Source organism: Paroedura picta, chromosome 1 (assembly GCF_049243985.1).
Source record: "Paroedura picta isolate Pp20150507F chromosome 1, Ppicta_v3.0, whole genome shotgun sequence".
Taxonomy (NCBI): Eukaryota; Metazoa; Chordata; class Lepidosauria; order Squamata; family Gekkonidae; genus Paroedura; species Paroedura picta.
Window position 1 is genome coordinate 148,929,266 of NC_135369.1, and position 21,164 is coordinate 148,950,429.

The following is a 21,164-nucleotide window of genomic DNA, read 5'->3' on the forward strand; positions in this document are numbered from 1 at the left end:
ATACTGCTGCCAAGTCGGCAAGTGATCTTTCTTCACTTGCTGTCATGCAAGACCGAGCGGTAGAAGAACAGAGATAGCTTCTTGGCCAGCTTGCGCTGCTGCACGGGCAACACCCATGGCCAACACTTGAAACTTGTTCTCCTGTTGCCTGTTGTTCCTCAAGAGCAGGCAGTAGCTGAGCAGGCTACAGTCCAGTTTGCTGGCTAACCAACTTTGCCAGTTAATTGGGTGCCAGATAACTCAACTTTTACTATGTTGAAGAATTTAGAGCAGTGGTCCCCAACCTGCGGTCCGCAGCCCGGGGCCGGTCCCCGAAGGCCTTGGTGCCGGGCCGTGGCTTCTTCCCTCCCCCGCCCAAAGAGAGAAGCTTTCCGGGCCGCGAGCAAATCGGCAAGCTTCTTGTTTCGGGCGGGGGAGGGAAGAGAAGCTTGCCGATCCGCAAGCTAATCGGCTGCTTTGGCGGCCGATTTGCTGGCGGCCCGGAGGGGCCGGGAGGTGAAGCCGCGGCCGCCGGCGCAAATGTGCCTGCGCGGACTGCCGCGCACGTGTGTTTGCGCCCCTGCTGGGTGCAAACGCGCGTGCGCAGCAGTCCACGCACGCGCGTTTGCGCTGGGGCTGCCGCACGTGTGCGGGCCCCCGGGCCACCCTCCCCCCACTCTCCGGAGCAGCGGTCCGTGGCAGCCGAAAGGTTGCGGACCGCTGATTTAGAGAACATGTAATTATTAATTTGACTTGTATACTGCTGCTCCCAGCAAGCTGCCTCGCAGCGGTTTACATAAAACATCATATATAAAACACACCTAAAAATAAAATACAATATATAATATCCCCACAATAGCAATAAAGTCCCCTTTAAAATTATATCTTATGGTAATATTCTCACAATAGCCAAACAGCTAAGCAAGAAACAAAGAGATGGCGATAATAACATGTAACTCCTCCGCCCAGCAATATGTCTTATCTGTGTTATGGTGGTGCTTAGTATGGAATTTAAAGAGAAGAACCAAAGCAAACCATAGGCTACTTGGCACATCTCCTTCTGGAAAAGAAGAACATCTCACTTGTTTCCAAAGGCAAGCTAATGACTGTTTCCACCACTTTCCCCACAACATTAGTAGAGAAAAGGATGATATGCAGGAATCTAATATTATTACATCATATACCTGTGAAAACAACCAGGGAGCCTGGAACACCAGTATGTTTCTTTTTTTCCAGTTCTTATCTTCAGGAGAAAACTACCATATTATTTATTTATTTGATTTCTATATTGCCCTTCTGTATGGCTGAGGGATTATGAGATTATATTAGATTATGTTCTGGTTCAAATAGTTCTTACATCTTAAAATGTAAAATACATTCTTATTTGCCTTGTATGGTGACAGTATTTCTTTCAATTTTTAAATTGTTTCAAATGTTTTAATTGTTTTTAACAAAAATAGAATCCGATAGCACCTCTAAGACCAACAAAGATTTGTTCCAAGACATGAGTTTTCAAATGCATGCACCCTTTCTCGGACTTCGTATGTCTTTTAGCTCTGGTTTTAACAGCTTTAATTATGTGTTGCAGTTGTTTTGGTTAGTTAAATTGGTTTTAAAATGAGATTTTACTATACTTATTTTGATTTGTTAGCCACCTTGTTGTACCTTGTGAAGGCAGAAAAACAGGATATAAATTTTGTAAAAGAAATAAATATGAATGTAATCCACCGACAACGATCAACGGCAATCTTATTTACATATTCTTTTTTCTTTTATTTTGTCCAGAAATTGAAAAGTTCCAGAGCTCTGATGAGAAAAAGGAAGATGAAGAGAAGAAATACCTTGATGTCATCAGCAATAAAAATATAAAGCTGTCGGAAAGGGTATTGATTCCTGTGAAACAGTATCCAAAGGTACTGAGAAGTATTTTGTATATTTCTAACATAAATAGATAAGATAGGCTATGTTATTTTAATGGATATTTGATTTTATGACTATAATTAGATTAGATTTTAGGCTCAGAAATGCTGTTAGAACACTATATAAAAGGGGTTAATTTTTTTCATGACTTTCCATTGTTTTCAGTAAACTTAAGATCAGTCTTTCAGATCAGTTTTCATGAAAACAAACTAGGTTGTCTAGTTCTAGTGGGGGAAGACTTTCTCTTGGAGTAAAGCTTATACAAATGGAAACATTGGATCCAGCCCAATAGGAAGCGTCCAAATCCATCTAAACCAATAGAAATCGAAGATGAATTGGCTTTGAACAGCATCTGTGAACAGCATCTCCTCTCATAAGATCAATTTGCTCTCCACATGTCCTTTCAGGTCCACTGATCCACAGGAACTGGGTGCACAGAATGGTGTAAGGGGGAGGGAAACAGGAAAGTTGCCTTCCTCAAGCACAACCATAGTTCATGCTGGTTTGGATCCAAGCTGCTGTTTGTATGAATTGTTGATGATAATTTACCAAATTCTTATTCTAGCTGAAATTTCATGATTTTTTAAAAATGCTTCTCTGGAACAGCCTTTGGTGGATAGATGGCACCAAAATAGAAAACAGTAAAACTATTTTCTTTTTAGTTTGTCCCTCCATATCAAACAACATTCAAATTGCATCTGTCCTACAATGAAGACAGCTGGGATGGATAGTAAATGGTTAATTTTAATCCTTGAGTGAGAAAACGTGAGTGAGAACCTTGAATGCCAGGGATTCTGGAACTCATCATCTTAGAAAGGCAATTGATGGTTTAAGAACTGATAGTTCTGATTGGGAAGGAAGGCTAAGGAAGTATCTGCATTCAAGCCTGTGGGAAATAGCTCTTAGAAAAGGGGAGGTGACCCAAAGGAAGTAGCTCCTAAAAGAAGGGGTAATATGGAAAGAAATTGGAACTTATTTTTATGTTTTAATCTTCACCAGCTAAGTGTCTTTGAGACAAGAAATTTATGTTTGTGTGTTTAAGCAGTGACTCCCAAGAAATCTCTCTCAATTTTAAATACCTGTCTGAATAATACAGCTCTCACTTGTTTGCAGAAAGAATTATCTGGTGTTTATTTGTATACAAAATTGCCTCAATCCTGTTGTCTGTTCACCTCATAAATCCTACACCTAATTCCAATCTGACCATTTCCCCTCAAAGTTAAATAAAACAGTTTGTTTTCTTGGAACTATCATCAGCCTCCAATGCACCATTTTCAAAACAGACTATAAGAATGATTTTAGTCTCTCCCCTTAGTTACCTAGGCTGGGCAAGAATATATATAAATATATTAACGAGAGTGGGTGGGACAGCCAGAGGAGGAAAAAATAAGAAAAAGAAAAAAATGCGTTGCTCAGTGAAGAACAGGATAAAGGAAAATCCTATGAAGAACGGTGAAATTGTCATACCAGTGCTAGTCCGTGACCATTAAGAGAATTAACTTAAATTCTAAGCCTCATATAACCATGCTAATGACTATATCGGTTGTTTTGGGTATTCCAATTATTTAAAATACTATAGTCTGATTAACATTCTAGTTGTAGAATAATTTCTTTAGGAAATCGACTATTGGAACTGCATACTCTGACTCCACAATTGGTCTGTGAAAATTCTTCCCATTCTCCCATCTGGCAGTGTGCCAGCTGTCACTCCTCTGTATAAGTCTGCTGGGCTGCCTCTTGCTCCAGCAGTCATCCCAGCTATGGCTCTCCTTTTGTGGGTGCATCTTGTCGGTGTCATGGGCTGGGGTGATTGGGACATGGCTGGCTTCACTTGCAGCCAATCAAAGAAGAACTATTGCTGTTTTGACAGTACATTGGCTACTTGATGACTCCCTGGAACGGCAGATGAAGGACCCCTGGCCTTATGACTGATGAGTCCAGGCAGTGTCATGCCACCAGACAGGGCCATGATATGTAGGATGTACAGGGTGAAGTGCAATTATGTAAATTTCACATTGAATCAATTAAAATACGATGATTCACTACTAACACTTTCTCCTGTTTCCTGGCACTCCACACTGGCACTCCACTCTGTTTCCTGGCACTCCACACTGCTGATTAAAATGGCAGAGGGGAAGAACATGCTATACACATGACTCTCCCCCACCTTTCACTCAGAGCAGGCAGCCAATCACCTTTTCCCCCATTTTAAAGGGACAGGGATTAATTTTCTTTCTTTAGTAAAGCATCTCCATTGTAATGCCTATGCATCTAATCACAGATGCATAGTGCTTATTTTAATGCCACCCCATAGCCTTGAAGCTCAAGAACAGTAATTGCATTCACAATTTTTGTGGGGGGCTGAGAGGCATGCTTTGTGCATTAACTGGTTGGGGAAATATTTTTTGGCTGCGCCTGGTCATAGCAACGCATATTTGTTGCTCCAGGCTCTTTCCTAAAAAAAGAAAATAATCAAAAAGCTGGGTTCAGGTAGAAGGGATAGTATGCTGCCCTAGCTGGGCACACCCAGTGGCAGCTGTGCAGGAGATGCCTGGGCTGCAGAGCCTAGCCGGAGCAAAGTCAAAGTCCAGTCCGAGTCGTTAGGAATCAAAGCAAGCAGAGTTAAGGGGGAGGCAAAGAGTAGTCGAGGGAAAGCCAAGGTCAGAGTCCAGATAAGCATGTATTCAACAAAGCCAGCCCAATTACCAAATGCATAGTCAAAAGCCGTTTGCCAGAAGTCAGGGAAGCCGATGGGAGTCAGAGGTTTGTAGACCAAGGAATCCAAGCTGGACAGGAGGGTTTCTGCATAGATTTTACCCACACTGACACGCTGCTGCAGCCCTGCCTAAAAGCACTCACTCTCCTCCGAAGCTGTGTCGGGTGTGTCAGGTCTGTGCTGGCATTGAGCCAGCAGCCTTGCACTCCTTCGCCATTCCATGGCAAGTGATCTTCCCTTCTTCCTTAAATGCCCCACCAATGCCTCCTCCAGACTGTCGTCTGACTCTGGCTGTGCTGGGGCTGGGCGCACAGCCAGCTCCTTCCTCTCACTTCCTGCTTGCTCTGCAGTGTGTTTGAAGGAATCTGCATCTGATGCTGGCTGCCCAGATGATGGATGTGGAACAGGCTCGAATTGCTGTGGCAACTCTTCGGAGACAGGAGGTGGCAGCGGGGGCATGACAGACAGGGAGGCAGGTTTGAGGGCAGGCACTGGAGATGGAGATCACGCTACTTTGCCCACGTTGGTTACACATATGTCCTTGGCGTGTGGCCTGCTGCTTGCTCTCCTCCCGCTAGCACTAGAGAGTTGGGGGAATCCAGTTTTTGGGATTCCCCAACTATCACTTTAAAATGGAGGATTTAGCTGCCGGTTTGCTGCTGGGATGCTGGATACAGACAACATCATGTAAAACATTTTTTAAGTGCATCAGGTTAGTATTTCACTTTTTTACTCGAGTGTAAAGCTCAAATCTAAAGAATGGGCCCTAGTCTTCAAAAACTTGTATTGGGCTAAAACATTAGTCATTAATGTGCCACAAGGCTCCTTTTTTCTCTCTGATAAACCTTTTCACATTTGCCCTGGTACCTTTCATATAATAATCTGGCTTCTTCCCACATATTTATCATGAAATCAAAGATAATTTGCATTTTGAATTTCTCAACATACATCTGCATAACAAAGAGACTAGGAGGAGGTTGTATTTTTCAGACAAAGTAAAAGAATGCTGTTTTCCCTTGTTCAGCCTTGTATTTCACAGAAATAGTTGTTGTACTGGGTTGTATTCAAACTGACATGGTAAACACCTCCATTTATCTCCAGCGCAATTTTTCTTGCTGATTTATTGTCACATGGTATTTGGTCCCACTATTAGCTTTGATTACATTCTCCACTTTTCACTTTATTCTTTCATCAGCAATAGCAATAAATTACAGTAGGCAAAAAAGCCCATCGACCCAAATGAGGTATAAAAAAGGGAGATGCATTGATTCCAAGTTGGCATTTACCTTGTGAATTGTGAATATGAAATTGATGGAGGGTAATCATCCATGTGGTAAAAGGTACTGGAACTGTGCATAGTTAGATAACTGCCTGCTACTGATTTGTTTGCTTGTTGTGCTGTTCCTTTATTTGAAATATTAGCTAGCATTAAAGTATAAGGTTTTGCCTGTACCAGACTTAATTGAGAGGCCAGATGTCCTCCTCCTGCAGTTTTGAACCCATGTACCCTTGGGTTTCCAGCCTGTGTTTTTCCCCCCACTGATGCTTATTCCTAATGTTTAATTGGGGCAACATTTTTAGTTGCTGAGTGACACATGGTGTAGCATTTAGGTAAGTTAGGGTGAAAGAGAGGAAGTCATCTAATGAACTTCCCTAATGAACTTCCATGGGACACCTGGGTTTGAATCAAAACTACCATGGAAGTTCATTAGATGAGCCCCTCTCTTTCATCCTAACTTACCTGATAAGGTTGTTATTTCAAGGATAAAATGAGGGAGGAGAGAACCATGACATAGCTGCATTGGGAACCTATTGGGAAGAAGTACAGGGTATAAATATATGAATGAGGCTCTTAAAATTTGGCTCTACTGAAATCTGCTTGGTTGATCCTTAAAGTATTTGTAGATCGTGGACACAGGATTGTATGCATAGTGGCCACCCCACAACTTTTGCAATTCTGTCTTAGGCCCATTATGCACGTAGCGGAAGGTCCACATTTGGGGTGGAATGACGGCGGCTAAAATTACCAATTATGCATGCTGCAGGCGGCAACCGGCTGCAGAGTCAACGTATGCCACCGAAAAAGCCGCGTTAGCGAGATATGAAAGAAAGTGGAGCTTCCCGGGACCAGGACACAACCAGAAGCAGCTCCGGAGTAGCCGCTTGCATAATCAGATACTCTGGGTTTTGCCGCCGTTGCGTTCTGTCCGTGTGTAAGCGGTTTGCTTCGCTTCTTCCTCCTCCGCGTTCTCCATGCCATCGTTTCAGCGGCCGTGCATAATAGGCCTTAGAGAGATTCTATACAATTGCCTAGATTTACAAGAGCTTTTGGGGTCCTACTGCTAAATATAGTTATTCTCAACAAAGTTTAATGAACTTCATATAAAGATATATTTGCCAATATTCTAATTGTTCAGAAAATTCTCTGATGAAAAAGACAGTATGAGTGAGATTATATTTTGCAGATGAATGAAATCATGCTTTCCAATACTTAACACTGTATGCTCAAATTAACTATCATTTACTTTAATGAGGTTTTATATTAATGAGGAATGTACATTAGGAAACATTTTTGTCAATTTAAGCAGTGTTAACAGTTTGCTGCTACTTGATATGTCGTTTTTCTTAAGAATGGAGGAATGGGTACTATGCTGGGCTACCACCTTGTTTAATTAGTGATATGGTGATAAATTGGTACTTATGATGAGGAAAATGTGCCAAGTATTTCTGGCAGAATTTGGCTATTTTCTTCCAGTTGTAAGTGGAAGAAGGATTGTTGGTCATCACAACATGGTATTGCTTTATAGATCTGGTAGCTTTTAATAGTGAACAAGATTCAGAGTTTAATTCCTAACTAAAATAAGCCACACTTCTCAAATTTGAGATGGCAATAAATATGAGTGTAAAGCTCAAATCTAAAGAATATTTTCCTGGGATTAAATCCCATTCAGTACCATGAGATTTACTTCTAAATCTCTATTAAGGATTACTCCCTGAGTCAGTGGCTTTACTCAACCCTTTGTTTGTCCCATCTGTTTTGCCATTGAGTAACAGAAATGTTTTAATTTTCAATTAATTCCTCTTTCAGTTTATTCCTTCCTGAGATCCAATAATTTATTTATTTCCCTCTTTTACAGAATTTGGAGAATATGGGCAGACAGGATGGGAGGTTCTACAGAATTTCACTCTGTAGATGCTCAGATGTAGGCAGCTCAGATGTAGGTAGCATCTTCCCAAACCTTCCTGTCCTCCTACTAGAGCAGGCTTTCTCAACCAGGGTTTCATTGAAACCCTGGGGTTTCTTGACAGTCCAGGAAGGATTTCCTGAATGGATGGGAATTTTATATATGGTCATTTTGACCTGCCCACCCTCCCAAAAGGGGCAATAATGGGCCTGTAGTGGGTGGGAAGGGGAGGGGCCCCACATGGGCATATATACAGTTATGCTTCCCAAACATATGATCATGCCACTTCTTGGGTTTCTCGAAGCCTGAAGAATGTTTCAGGGATTTGTCAAGTGTAAAAATGAAAGAGGCTGTACTAGAGCATCCCTCTGTGGTGTCCAACATAAAATAATTATCAGGTTCAAAATTACAAAGGAGAAATCTCTTTTTTAAAAGAGAAAAAGATGAACAAAAGTAATCAGTGACTGTATTTTTTTAAAAAAGGAATTTCAGAAAAGGGCATTCCTATCTGCATAACAACCTTAAAATCTTTGCACTCAGTTGTGTGAACAAGATCCGATGTTCTGTGTAAAAACAATAGGTCTTCTAGCAATATATTCAGGACAAAATAAATACTTCTTAATTTCAAATAGTAATCAGCTTCATCTATTGCCAAGGATGAAGTGGTGGCATCTAGTTTAGCTGGATTTAAAAGAAGAATCAATACATTGATGTAGGATAGATCCATGAGTGGATATTAGCCATGATGACTACATGGCATTATCATGTTCAGAGGAAGCAACCATCTTCATATCAGAGTTTTGTTGTCATTGTCATCAAGTCACAGCTGATTTACAGAAACCCTACTTGGGTTTCTAGGCAAGATATGTTCGCAAATGGTTTGCTGTTGCCGCCTCCATGTCATGACCTTGGTGTTCCTTCGAGGTCTTCCATGCAAACACTAGTCAAAGCTGACCCTGCTTAGTTTCTGACAAGTCATGGCTTTCTAGTATGGTTTCTGTGTTGTTCACTGTGTGAAATAGGGTGCTGCAAGTGCAAACCTGCAAACATCACTGGGAGTGGGGTTCTTCCATCTTCCTATCCCACATTTATTTCCTCACTTGGCCATCTGCAGCACTGCCACTTTATAAGGTCTGGCTCAAACTGGGTGGGGAGCAGGTTGGGAGATTATCACTGTTCTACCCCCTTTGCATGCTTGGCTTGTCCCCCCCCCCAAGCCTAATCTACCCCAAAGGGATGACATGAGGCTAAACTGAGAGAGAACTATATATGCAGTCCTAAAATCCCCAATGAACTGACAAAATAAAAATACACTCGGCTGATATATATTGTGGCATACCCTTGAGAAAACTGCCAATCACTGAAAAGAAAATGAAGATAACCAAAAGCATAACCAATGAGATGTTATAGGTCGGTCTCTCTCTCTCTAACTCACTGAACTGTTGTGAAGACAACATGGGAGGTTGGGGACAGCTTAGGAGATCTGTTCCTCCATGGAGAAAAGATGGGATTAAAAAGTGCCCAAATTCATGCACACTGAAGTCTGCCCCCAGCTTCCTTTTGCAGAGGTCTGACACCCTGTCCTGTTTTGCCCATCACTTTAGGAAGAAAAGGGAGGTTGAGGCAGAATTCCACTTGCCCAATTTTCTTCTGCAGTACTGTGGGGAAGCGAGCAGGCAAAGGCTACAGGCGCTGTGTCTAGGAAGTCACCAGATGCTCTCCCTCCCTTGCAAGTTGAAGGTGCTGCTGCAGCAGCTCACCAGGGCTTTACAGTTTCCCTGGCCAGGACTTCCTGGCTGAGCACTTAGCCAGCCCCAGTAGGCAAGACACCTCCCATGCATCTTGTGACACTCCAGATGTACATTTTTATTATCCCCCCCCCCCCAATTAGGGCATGCTGCATCCTGGGAAACAGGTGGTACTTTTGTGACTGAAGCAGCAACCTGGCAGGGGAGGGGCAGGAGCCACCATGCAGCAAAATCTTTGGCAGGCAATCTTTTCCTGCCCAGGCAGACCAGCCTTTCAGTGAGTGATGCCAGTCCCAGGTGGGACCTGGGGCTCCCCTGAAATTACAGCTCATCTCCAGACTAAATAGTTCAGCTTCCCTGTGGAAAATGGCTGTTTTGGAGGGTGGACTCCAGAATTGTACTCCGCTGAGGTGCTTCCCTGCCCCAAATCCCACCCACTCCCATCTCATCCCCCCCCCCAAATAGTCTCCAGGTATTTCCCAATCCAAAACTGGCAACCATACTTTTAACACTGGGGATACTAAGCAGAATTGGGAGAGCCCAAGAAGAAGAAAAGTTGGTTTTTATACCCCACATTTCACTACCAGAAAGAATCTCAAAGTGATTTATAATTGCCTTCCCGTCCTCTCCCCATAACAGACACATGAGGTAGGTGGGGCTGAGAGAAGTCTGACAGGACTGCTCTGTGAGAACAGCTCTAACAGGACAGTGACTAGCCCAAGGTCACCCAGCTGGCTGCATGTGAAGGAGCTGGGGAATCAAACCCAGTTTATCAGATTAGAAGCCACTGCTCCTAACCCCTAGGTCAGTGGTCCCCAACCCCCTGTCCGGGGACCGGGACCGGTCCGTAGATCAGTTGGTACTGGGCCACGGCTCCTCCTCGTTCTCCTCCCCATCTGCTGCCTCGGGGGCTGCCCTGCCACTCTGCCACCGGCTCACCTTTGGTGCTCTCCAGCGGCCGCCATGGCTGGGGCTCCCCCTCGGCGTGGCACTGGGCAGCTGCTGCTGGCAGCGCTCCCCAGCGGGTGGAGGGAAGTCAGGGGTGTGGCAGGAAAGCAAATGGAGCAGGGGCTCAGGCGGCAGCGACGTCCCTCAGCAAAAGACTCCCCCCCCCACCGGGCCTCAGTAAAATTCTCAAGCATTGACTGGTCCCCGGTGATAGAAAGGTTGGGGACCACTGCCCTAGGTGATTAATATTTCACAAAAAAACATAGTTTTGTCCTGACTTTAAAATACCACAAGGCCACAATCCAGTGCAGGCACAGAGTTCTTTCTCCCACATGAAGTGCCTTTTCAAATACCCAAAAAACAGCTTATGGGGGAGGGCACTGTGGCTGTTTTAGCAGTTGAAAAGGCCTAGGGAGCTGGAGGTATTTGTTGCATGCCTATGCCAGATTGAGGCCTCTTGGCATTTTTAAATCAAGATAAAACTTCAATAAACAGCTGGTTCTCCTCTCCCTCCTGCTTCTAGCTTTGCGGTCTCATGGTCTGTACAACCAGTGCCCTGGCTCCTTGTACCTTTTTTTGCCTCATTATGATGGTGATGATGAGTTTCCCACCTGCAGTTTTGAAGCCTCAGTGGCGGGGTAGGGGTCATGGAGGTGGTGTCGCCTGTGCGGTTCTTGTTCTTTTGTTTTTGGGGTTGGCAAGGGGCCCCCATTCCTTTAAAAAAAATTGAAGGAAAGTCTTCAAATTTAGATATCCATAGGTGGGCCCACACTTTCATTATTAGATATATGGATACTTAATGGCCTGCTCTTATGTAATTAACAGTACTACAGAATTCTGTATTAAATAACCATCTACTCTGCGAGAGTAGGAATAAAGCTCTGGCCAGTGTTGTTGTTGTTTTATGTTCTGCTGAATCTGCTCTGAAGGCTGGATTTTCCTGTCCTTGCTCTGTTTGTCCAAGTGAACTCAGCTAGTGATGGTGCTAGTGATGGTGCTTATTTTTTTCATCATCTCATCCCTTTCAGGTGGCTCTCCTTTCTGAGCCTGACAAGTTATCCATCCTGCTTTCACAGAAGTTGCTTATCACCCCCCCCCCCCCCGGATAGGCATCCAGAAAGCTTTGTAAGTGCAGGAATATTTTAAGTGAGTCTGCATGAAGAGAAATATAGGCAGTGGTAACATCATAGAGTCGGCATTGGGAGGCTGGCTGTACTGAGGAAAGTGAAGTCCTGTTGTCAGAATTCATTGCAGCCAAGCTGAGGCACATTGCAAGTGTTTTCCTCTGCATGTCTTGCTCAGAATTAAATGAGGCCCTGGCTGAATTGTGCAGATGCTGGAATTTCTTTTCATCTGTCAATCAATCTAGCTAAAGTTCTGGTAATTAATAAAATAAAATGAAAAAGGGGGAAAGAACCCGCTTAACAAATCTCTGCTGGAATGTTTACTAAGACCAATTGTGTGTGCCATGTGAACAGCCTCATAAAGTCAAAGGGATAAAATTCAGCCCAGCAACTTCCCAGGAGACAGAAGTACAGGCCAAATTATTTTAACTGTTTGTTGCGATTCTCTAATCCAGTGTCAAACTGTCAAAGTGGTGTTAAGCATAATGGGGAACTGTCCTTCACCTAAAACAAAAATACATTTATTTATTTATTTATTTATTTATATTCACTTTATTGCCCACCACTCCCCAAAGTCTCACAGCGGGTCACAGTCGTCTGAATAAAAGCCCCAATAAAATCCCCTTAAAACAGACATAAAATCAGATTACATATATAAAAACCCTTAAGACACAGCAGCAAACTCACCCCAGCTCTAACAATACCCCAATATCAACTACGTGTCAGCCTTTTAAAGCCTCGGTTTCACTTTCCTGCCTTCCAAAGAGAAGGAAGCAAAAAAGAAACCCCTAAAATGGCTTATAGTCTTTCCAGCCTTACAGAGGACTGCCCACCCTCCTGTAAGGCTGGGAGGGAAACAAAATGGATTGCTAAAATGCATTCCAGCCATTTAAACTTCACAGCTTGACAGCAGCCATTTAAAACCTCTGTTTCACTTCCCCCCCTTCCAAAGTCAGGGCAGTGAAAGGGACCCTGGAAACGGCTTGCAGCCATTCCAGCCTTACAGGAGGTGGAATTCGTCCTTTTAATACTAGTAGTACTACTGCAATCATGAGCAGAGTTATACCTCTTTGGGATCCCAAAGGGCTTTAAAACAGTTACACCCTTTTTTAGGATTGCACTGCACCTCACTTCTGTATAAATCCCATCCCATTGTTAATATTTTTCAAACCCAGCTCCCCAACATGAAAACTTTAATTATATGTATGGTTTCCTCCCCCCCCCCTGCTTTTGACCTTTAATTATGTTGCTGTATTTTAACTTATGCTCCCAGTGATTTATATGGCCTTGCCTGTTTTAATGATGCAAAAAAAGGTTAAAAACTAAAACATCTTCTGTTTGCAACAGTCTCTAGATTCATGGGTATTTCTGACAATAACCTACAGACGGATGACTCTTCAGCATGCAATGTTGGTTTGCCTTGGGATTTGATTATAAAAAAGCAGCATAGTTATATTCAAATGAGAACAGCTATATTAAACTAGTAATATAAACCTAGAGGGGGTTGGAAGGAAGAAAATTTTACTAGGCACAATCAATCCTTAGATTTTGGAAGAGTGGTAGTATTTAAGAGTTGAAACAGATGGGATAAAAATAGGGACCTCCATTACATTGTATGTGTAACAAGTAAACGATGCCCATGCATAGCTATGATTAAGAAAGAAAAGGGGGCTTTAACCCTTGAAGTTTCACTAATCTAAACCTGACTTTCTGGGGAGGAGGAAACATGCAATTTCCCCCCTCTAAAGTGTCTGCTACATGGGCGGGAAGCCTGGTGTCAGTGAAGGAGGCTTGAAAGGTAAATCTTGACTTCCTGTATGAACTTGATCCAAACTGTGAATTGCAGCTGTTGTAGTTGTACAGACTGATCTACAAAGTTACATCTATTTTAGACATAAATTGAATGAAATTTGTTCCTTAATGGTTTCAAACAGAATCTAAAAGAAAATGAAAAAATGCTTCTCTGTGCCTTCACAAAACCAAATATTCTTCAAAGAAAGTCTGAGGTTCCACCTTGACTCCATACATCAGTATAAATGTCTTAGTCATGCTTAAATGCATGTCTTTATGCCACAGTACTGGGAGATGTGTAATGAGGTCTATACACATGAGCTTTTGGGCAAAAATGTCAAATAGACCCAAAGAACCCCCGGGAAGGGTTAGGGCCATTCCGCACCCAGAAAATACAGTGAACGGCTTACCTTTTGCTGACACCATTTTTTTTTTGCCATTTTATATGATATTGTCAGCATCCAGTATCCCAGCAACAAACCGGCAGCTGCTTCCTCCATTTTAAAGCGCTAGTTGGGGAATCCACAAAAGTGGATTCCCCCAACCATGTAGCATGAGCGATAGGAGAGCAACCAGTAACCACAAGCTAAAAAAAATGTGTGAAGTCAAAGCAGTGCTATCTCCGCCTCCAGCGTCCACCCTCACACCTGCCTCCCTCTCCCTTCTCCCGTGTTACCCAAATTGCTGGGGAATCATGAATATAGCAAGAGGCTGGGTAACGCAGGATCTTTACTACTAATTTTTACGGGGTCCTTTCCCTGGAAGAAACCCTTTTTAAATGAAGAAGACAATAGCTTACACTCAGGGGATTTATTTGGGGAAAATATCAGGGTACATTCAAAACACACATATAAGCAAAACCATACATACACAAAGTTCTACAGGGGGACAAGTTACACTAAGTTCTACAGGGGGGACAACATACTGCACCTTTCTTGGATCCAAGCAGCCAAGACACTAGGTTGATGACATCAGGGGGTGGACAGGATGCTGGGTGTGGACAACAACAACAACACACACACACCAGGTGTGTGCAAGGCTTGATATAGTGTTTGAAATTCCCGGGCCAGCCCCAGAGACTGCCCACTAGGAGGTCGGTGATTGTTGATTGGACTCTGATATTATGAGTACCTGATAGGTGGGTTTGAACTGTGAGGTCACTAGAGTGGGAGGTGTGGAGTAATCTCATCAAGTAGAACAATACTTTGGCTAGGTGTAATGTGTTGCTAATGGCCCTGTCTTTGTTTTATCAGGAAGGACTGGGGGAAGACAATTGGGGATAAGAGATGCTGCTAGGCAGAAATTACACTGGACAAGAGAGACAAAAGTTGCAGTTAGTACCTTGGAGGGATATTCCTTTCCTGTAGATAGTTTAATGGTCTTTGGCTGTGGGGGGGGGGGGAGGTGATTTAGATAATGTAGACCTGGCCTTGCTTCCTAGGTTTGTTGAGAAGCCCTACTGATTCCATAAGTCTCTGCCAGGCTGGTTTCTGTGTGTTCCACCTGCTCAGAGTCCAGTTATGGGCTTCTGTGCATGAAGGATGCTTTGGGATTTGCTTTAGGATGCTTTGGGCTGATCCTGCGTTGAGCAGGGGGTTGGACTAGATGGCCTGTATGGCCACTTCCAACTCTGATTTTATGATTTTATGAAGGTGTAACACCCGTAGATGGGGCTTTTTAAAAAATCGTCTGGGCAGAGCAAAAATTATATTTCCCTACCAGTTAACACACTAAGCATGCCTCTCTAACCCCGTCCCCCCAAAAATCAGGAACAAATTATTTTTTTAAAGATTCAAGGCTCATGATTCCAAAAGGGGTGGCAGTAAAATAAGCACTATGCACCTATGATTAGATGCATAGGCATAGCAACGGAGAAGTTTTACTTTAAAAAGATACCTTGCATTGCGGGCCCTTTAAAACATGGAGAAAGTTGAATCGCTGCCTGGCTTGATTGACAAGTGAAGGAGAGTCATGTGTATAGCCCGTTACTCTCTTCTGCCATTTCAAGCAGACATGCAGAGTGCCAAGAAGCACGAGAAGGCAGCAGAGAAGAGTGAGGAATGGCATGAGGCGTAATTTTTTATAGCCTTACGCCATTGTGCTGCCTTGACGCTATTTCTTTCGATGTGCGGAATGGTTCTTAATTTTGTTGGCAAAGTAATGAACACAGCAGAGGTGCACAATCTGATTAAAGTGTAGATATAGGTTTATTCAGAAATTACCATACTTGCCAGTGAAGATGAGAGACAGGGTCCTAGCTACATCACTGGGTTGAAAGAGAGACTGTTGCCATCTGGAGATAAACAAGGAAAAACAACATGAGAGAAAGTGCTCACCTCACCATCCTACCTTCCTGTCTTCTTGCTGTACTTTGCAGGACCTTCTTCTTGTCATCTTTGTAGACCAGACATTGCCTATTCCAACAAATTTCATGTTTTGAGATTCCTGTTGGGATCGCAAAGGAGCCAGCTTGGTGTACTGGTTAAGAGCAACAACCTCTAATCTAATCACACAGCATGTCTGCACTGGATTGTGGCCTTGTGGCATTTTAAAATCAGGGTAAAATGAAGTTTTAATATGAAATATAAATTACCTAGAGGTTTAGGAGCAGCGACTTCTAATCTGATGTGTCAGGTTTGATCCCCTACTCCTCCACATGCTGTCAGTTGGGTAACCTTGGGCTTGTTACACTCCGGATAGTGCTGTTCTGACCAGGCAGTCATGTCAGCGCTCTCTCAGCCTCACCTCTCTCATAGGGTGTTTGTTGTGGGGAGAGGAAGAGAAGGCGATTGTAAGCTGCTTTGAGACTCCTTTCACAAACCCAGCTGCATTTTGTCAGTATAAGGGAAGAAATGCATGGCTGGTAGCAAGAGAACATCTGCTTTCAACATTAGGTCTGACACTTTTTCTCTAGTATATATGTGACTCTCATCTACTGCATTTTCATAGTATTGAGAAGGCTAGAGAACCATCTGCTCCCAAATCTGTTAATACCTTAATCTGCTATATCCCTTTGCCAAATTGTTTTTCCCTTGCCCAACAAACCTCAAACAAATAAACAAACACCTTCATTATAGATGATGGTTTGAAGGTAACATGAGCTGTTTTTGTGGTGCATTCTCAAGCTGTAAATATTGGGTGATCAACCGTGTGAAGCTAAGAACACTTTCCTGGGAGTAAGCCTAAGTAGAATTCTGCATAGATCTGCACCCCCTCTCCCTCTGGTTCTTAGCAGTTCAAAGCAGATTGTCCTGTGTTACAAAAAAGTTGTGTTGTTATACAAGCAAACTTCCTTTGCTTGCAATCCCTGCCTTATTTTGACTCAAGCTCCCCATATGCTTGCACCAATGATTAGTTTACAGATCAAAATCAGCAATATTTCAGGTGGGTTTTTCTTTTTTTTTGTCTGTGCAGCTGGCAGCATTCAGAGTATCTGCTGGCTGGTTAGCCACTGCTGAAGCACACTTACGATTTATTGGCTTGCTTGGATTACATATGACCCAGGATCATTGTGGGCAGGTCATGAATTACTTAAACTCAGCTACGTTTTTAATGTATGTGTGGGTTTTGCCTCCTTGCAGCTGGCAGAAGTCATTATGTTTGCACATGCTCACTCCATCGAACGGCACTTCTAGGCAGTGGTATGAAAATACATAAAGTATTTGCAATTTAGTTGAAAATGCTTGACAAACACAATTAGCTTTTGGAGTCAAGCAGGCAAAATGAGCAAGGCTAGAATACCAGAGACAAGCCACACAGTTTTCCTCCCCTAAGCCAGCAGGATTGAGACAACTAAGAAAATAATTTCTTTTGTGAATTCCTGTTCTTCTCTGTCAGGTAAGTTGGGCAGACAATGGAGGTGGACTGCCATAAGGAAAGCAGTGCTAAAACATGCATGGATGATCCTTTGCTATACAATTTAAACCAATTTTTAGTGTTGGATCAAAAGGAAACTTATTCACCGACTTGAAGGTGTGCTACTCATAATTGGCCTTCAAGCTGCAACCTGAGTAGGGGGATTATTGCCTTCACTACATAATTAGAAGTAGGAAACTGAGGGTGACCAACAGCAGTCCATCTCAGCTGCCTGGTCTGTCCATGAACTGAACTTTCAGCCCAGATTTAGGCATAGTACTATATTTTCAATCTCACAAAGCAGAAAAAGTAAGCAATGTGCAGTAGCTCAAGTGTCAGACAAGAATCTGAAAGATCCAGATTTGAATTCGAACTCTGCCAAGGAAGCTTCATTGGTGACCTTGAGCTAATTATAAACTCTCAGCCTTACCTGATTCACAGAATTTAACAGAATAAAATGGATGAGGGGCAAACAATTCACTCCACTTTTAGTCCCTATTTAGGAGAAAGGGTCTAAATGAAATGAATAAAATGTATCAGTCCTGATCCAGATATCCTCACAGTAGTAGTTTGTTGCAGGTATATATACCTGAATGCAAAGATGTCTATGAGTTCAATCCTAAATATATTCAGTGAGATTTTATTTCACTTATTATATTTATTAGTGATTGATTATATTTCTGTACTACCCTCCCTTGTGGCTCAGTAAATAGCCTTTGCTACTACTAGATACTCTGAGGAACTTATGAACTAGGGAATATAACAAATTGTAGTCCTATCCATATTAATGTCATCGTAATCATTGTTACGGTTCTTGCATTTGCTTGATTTGCTATATTTTAGTTATTTTGTTCATTTCAATGGGGAAAGAATTTCCAGTTTATATATATATGTCTATCCTATTTATATGGAAATTTGAGAGATTGTACTTCTCACTCATGAGTTCTTCCTCGAAATATGTTGCTGGGACAAAGTGTTCTCATTTCAAAGGCTGTTGGAGGTACATTTCCCTATACAACTTGTTTTCCTCCTAATGAATCAGAATAAATGCTTAGAGACTGTATCAGACCAGGGATCCTTACTGTCAAACTTCAGACAAACCAAATAACATGCCCCCATTGTATAGGCAATTAAACTCCTCATTTTGAAGGCATGCATTGGGAAGGATTCAAAGCCCCAGAAAAGTGGGAACGCATCTAGCTCAGCAGTTCAAAATACCGTATTTGCCGGCGTATAAGACGACCCCCCAACATTTCCACTCAAAATATAGAGTTCGTTACAATACATTTCAGTACTATGGGCCACTATGGGCATCTCTGTCTATCCCAACTGAAGTGCACCCGGCGTATAGGACGACCCCCCCACTTGGAGGCATGTTTTTCAGGGGGGAAAAGTAGTCTTGTACGCCAGCAAATACTGTAATAGTAAAGTAAAATACGTAATGAAAAACTATTATACCTCAGCAAGGAGCCAGAATGGAGAGAATTAGCAAACATCCCTCAATCCTACCTGAACACCATTAATTTTGCAGTTCTAGTTAATTCCTGTGATTGTATGAAAGAGTAGGCTGTGTTTATAGGTGGGTTAATTTCTATCCAAATGTTTATCTGTAATCGTTACTGACAGTGATGACTTTCTCCTCATGGTTGCATGCCTGGTCCAACTCTGGAAACAACCATTTGCTAACGCCTCCCCCCCCGAATGGTAAGTGTTCAGATTCAATAAGCATTTAGAATACATTGGCCACGTTTTGTGGACCTAATATAAGCAACTATCTTCACTTTCAAATCTGGTACTATCTTATATGCTGTGCAAGCTATAACCACATCATTGCAGAAGCAAACATGAGTTTCACGTCAAAATGTGCATATTCAGTGAGAGGAACACTTAAAGCTAAGCAAATTATGGGAAAACTGAAATAGTTCTGTATTTGATTTCCATGCAAGTCCTGGGCAATACAAAAATCTGTGTAAATAATAATTAATATTTAAAACGGTATTTAAAATTCAGCTATGTTCCCTGAGGTACATGGATTATAAAGCATAGGCCTCTTGACTGACTAGAGAAAACCTTGTGAAGGAAAACGCCTGACTAGAGAACATTTAATAGTGACATGTGGCCCCCATCTGCGGATATCTAAATCCGTGGATCAGGGCCAGACCAATGCTAAACAAATTTTCCTGAAAACTTGGGGGAACCCCTACGCTTATATCAAAACCTTTAAAAACAATGGTGGGGTGTTTAAATCCCCCCCCCACTCAACAGAGGATTGTTGTCTGGACTTGTGCACACAGTGTTCCTTGGCTGGTTGTGCAGTCTTCACCCTCCTTACTGCAAACAACTGATACTGGAGGCAGGGGAGCTGCCACTTGAGGGGGGTAGGGGAAGGGCAGAAGCACTGTGTGCAGGAGATCTGGGAATGTATCCTTTTTTAGGGTGGCTGGGGTGGCAGCTATGGAGGTGGAAGGTAAGAAAGAGCCTTCCCACCCACCTACCAACTGACTTACTCTGGAACCATGGAGCAGTGGACACATAGCGGGAAGAGCCTCTGCAAAACTGCAGGAAGCCCTGCATACATACATCAAACCAGGTGATGTCCAAGAGATACGTTTTGAGGATCAGATCATTTCTGCATGAAATTCAACAGCTGACTGATGATCTGTACTCTCAACATCTGTAATCCCATGGAGAAAAATTAAGCAGCTGTAGCTTTACACTAATGGGAATGGCCCCTGCCTTAGGCACTATATAACCTAGTAGAAGGGAAAGATGGGTCTGAGACCAAGAGTTTTAAAAATGGGAACATCACAAGTCCAGGGATCTCAACCTTTCCAGTGCCACATCTTACACCAGTGTTTTCAGATCCCCCCTCCCCAGGACAGCTGATATTTAAGCTCGCTGGGGTGGTGGGTGAGGCAGGATGCTAGGTTTACCTCTCTACTTCAAACTTTAAAAGTAAACGAAACCCACAACATCCTTGGGAATTCCAGAAACAAAACTAAAAACTGCCCTGCTATGCACAAAATTGTAATTGACTTTAAAACGGGGATAAAACTGTCAAAGGAAGATCCCTTGGCTGAGGATATAACCTCTAGCTATCCCATCCCAGCTAAAAAAAAAGAAAGGAGACTCTATACTTAGAAATTGAAAACAGCGGAGATCACTATTGAATTAATTTTTCCATCTGAATATCATGACTTTAGATATTAATACATCTGGCTAAAGTTTTGAAATCTCTCTTTCTCACACCCCAACTTTCAGCCTAAATACCAAAGTCCTTTCAGTAAAAAGCAAGAGAAAAGCCATCTAGTGCTGTGTTGCACTTTCATCTTTAAGTAGCCAAGTTATGAAGAACCAAGCAATAATGTCCTAAAATTAAAGGCTTGCTTACAATATAAATGCTGACATCAACAGAACTCTACAGCCATGAATGGTGTCACTATAATTAGGTTAGATGTAGCATAGCAGATCATATTTTAGTATTCTTTCAGCCTCTGCCAAATGAGAAGCTTTACTTTTTTCAGACGTAATTATATTTGTCACGTATTTTGAAAATGCAAAAACCATGCTCACTCGCAAAAAAAGGCAATATGACTTTCAGAGCAATTCATGTAAACGCTTTTCATAATATAATTAGGGGATAAGATGACTGATGATAGCATGGAAAGCAGAACACTGCTTCTCCTCCTCATTTGATTTCTACTCTTGATTTCCTCCTTTTCCCCACTTATGGATAAGATAAACTTTAGGGGTTATTGGGGATTTCCCAGTTCCAAAGATGTGGCTTCTTTGTGAAAAACAATAAAGGTGCTGGAACTACTCTGATAGTTCCTGGAAAATTGGGGGGAATATTTTTGATAGGAAATTATTTCCCATCTTAGCTCTGAAGTCTTCTTTT

At 42.5% G+C, this 21,164-nt stretch overlaps 1 protein-coding gene across 5 annotated transcripts in view; it reads left to right on the forward strand.

Moving 5' to 3' along the window:
- The window catches only part of KHDRBS2 (KH RNA binding domain containing, signal transduction associated 2), a 537,632-nt gene that overhangs the window by 104,961 nt on the left and 411,507 nt on the right, over positions 1 to 21,164 (forward strand). For all 5 annotated transcript variants that reach the window (XR_013226200.1, XR_013226203.1, XR_013226205.1 and 2 more), the window contains exon 2: positions 1,765 to 1,892. Coding sequence is in view for 1 of the 5 variants with exons in the window: in XM_077307912.1 (XP_077164027.1) it covers positions 1,765 to 1,892 (128 nt within the window). In the remaining 4 variants the exon portion in view is untranslated. The remainder of the gene's footprint in view (positions 1 to 1,764; positions 1,893 to 21,164) is intronic.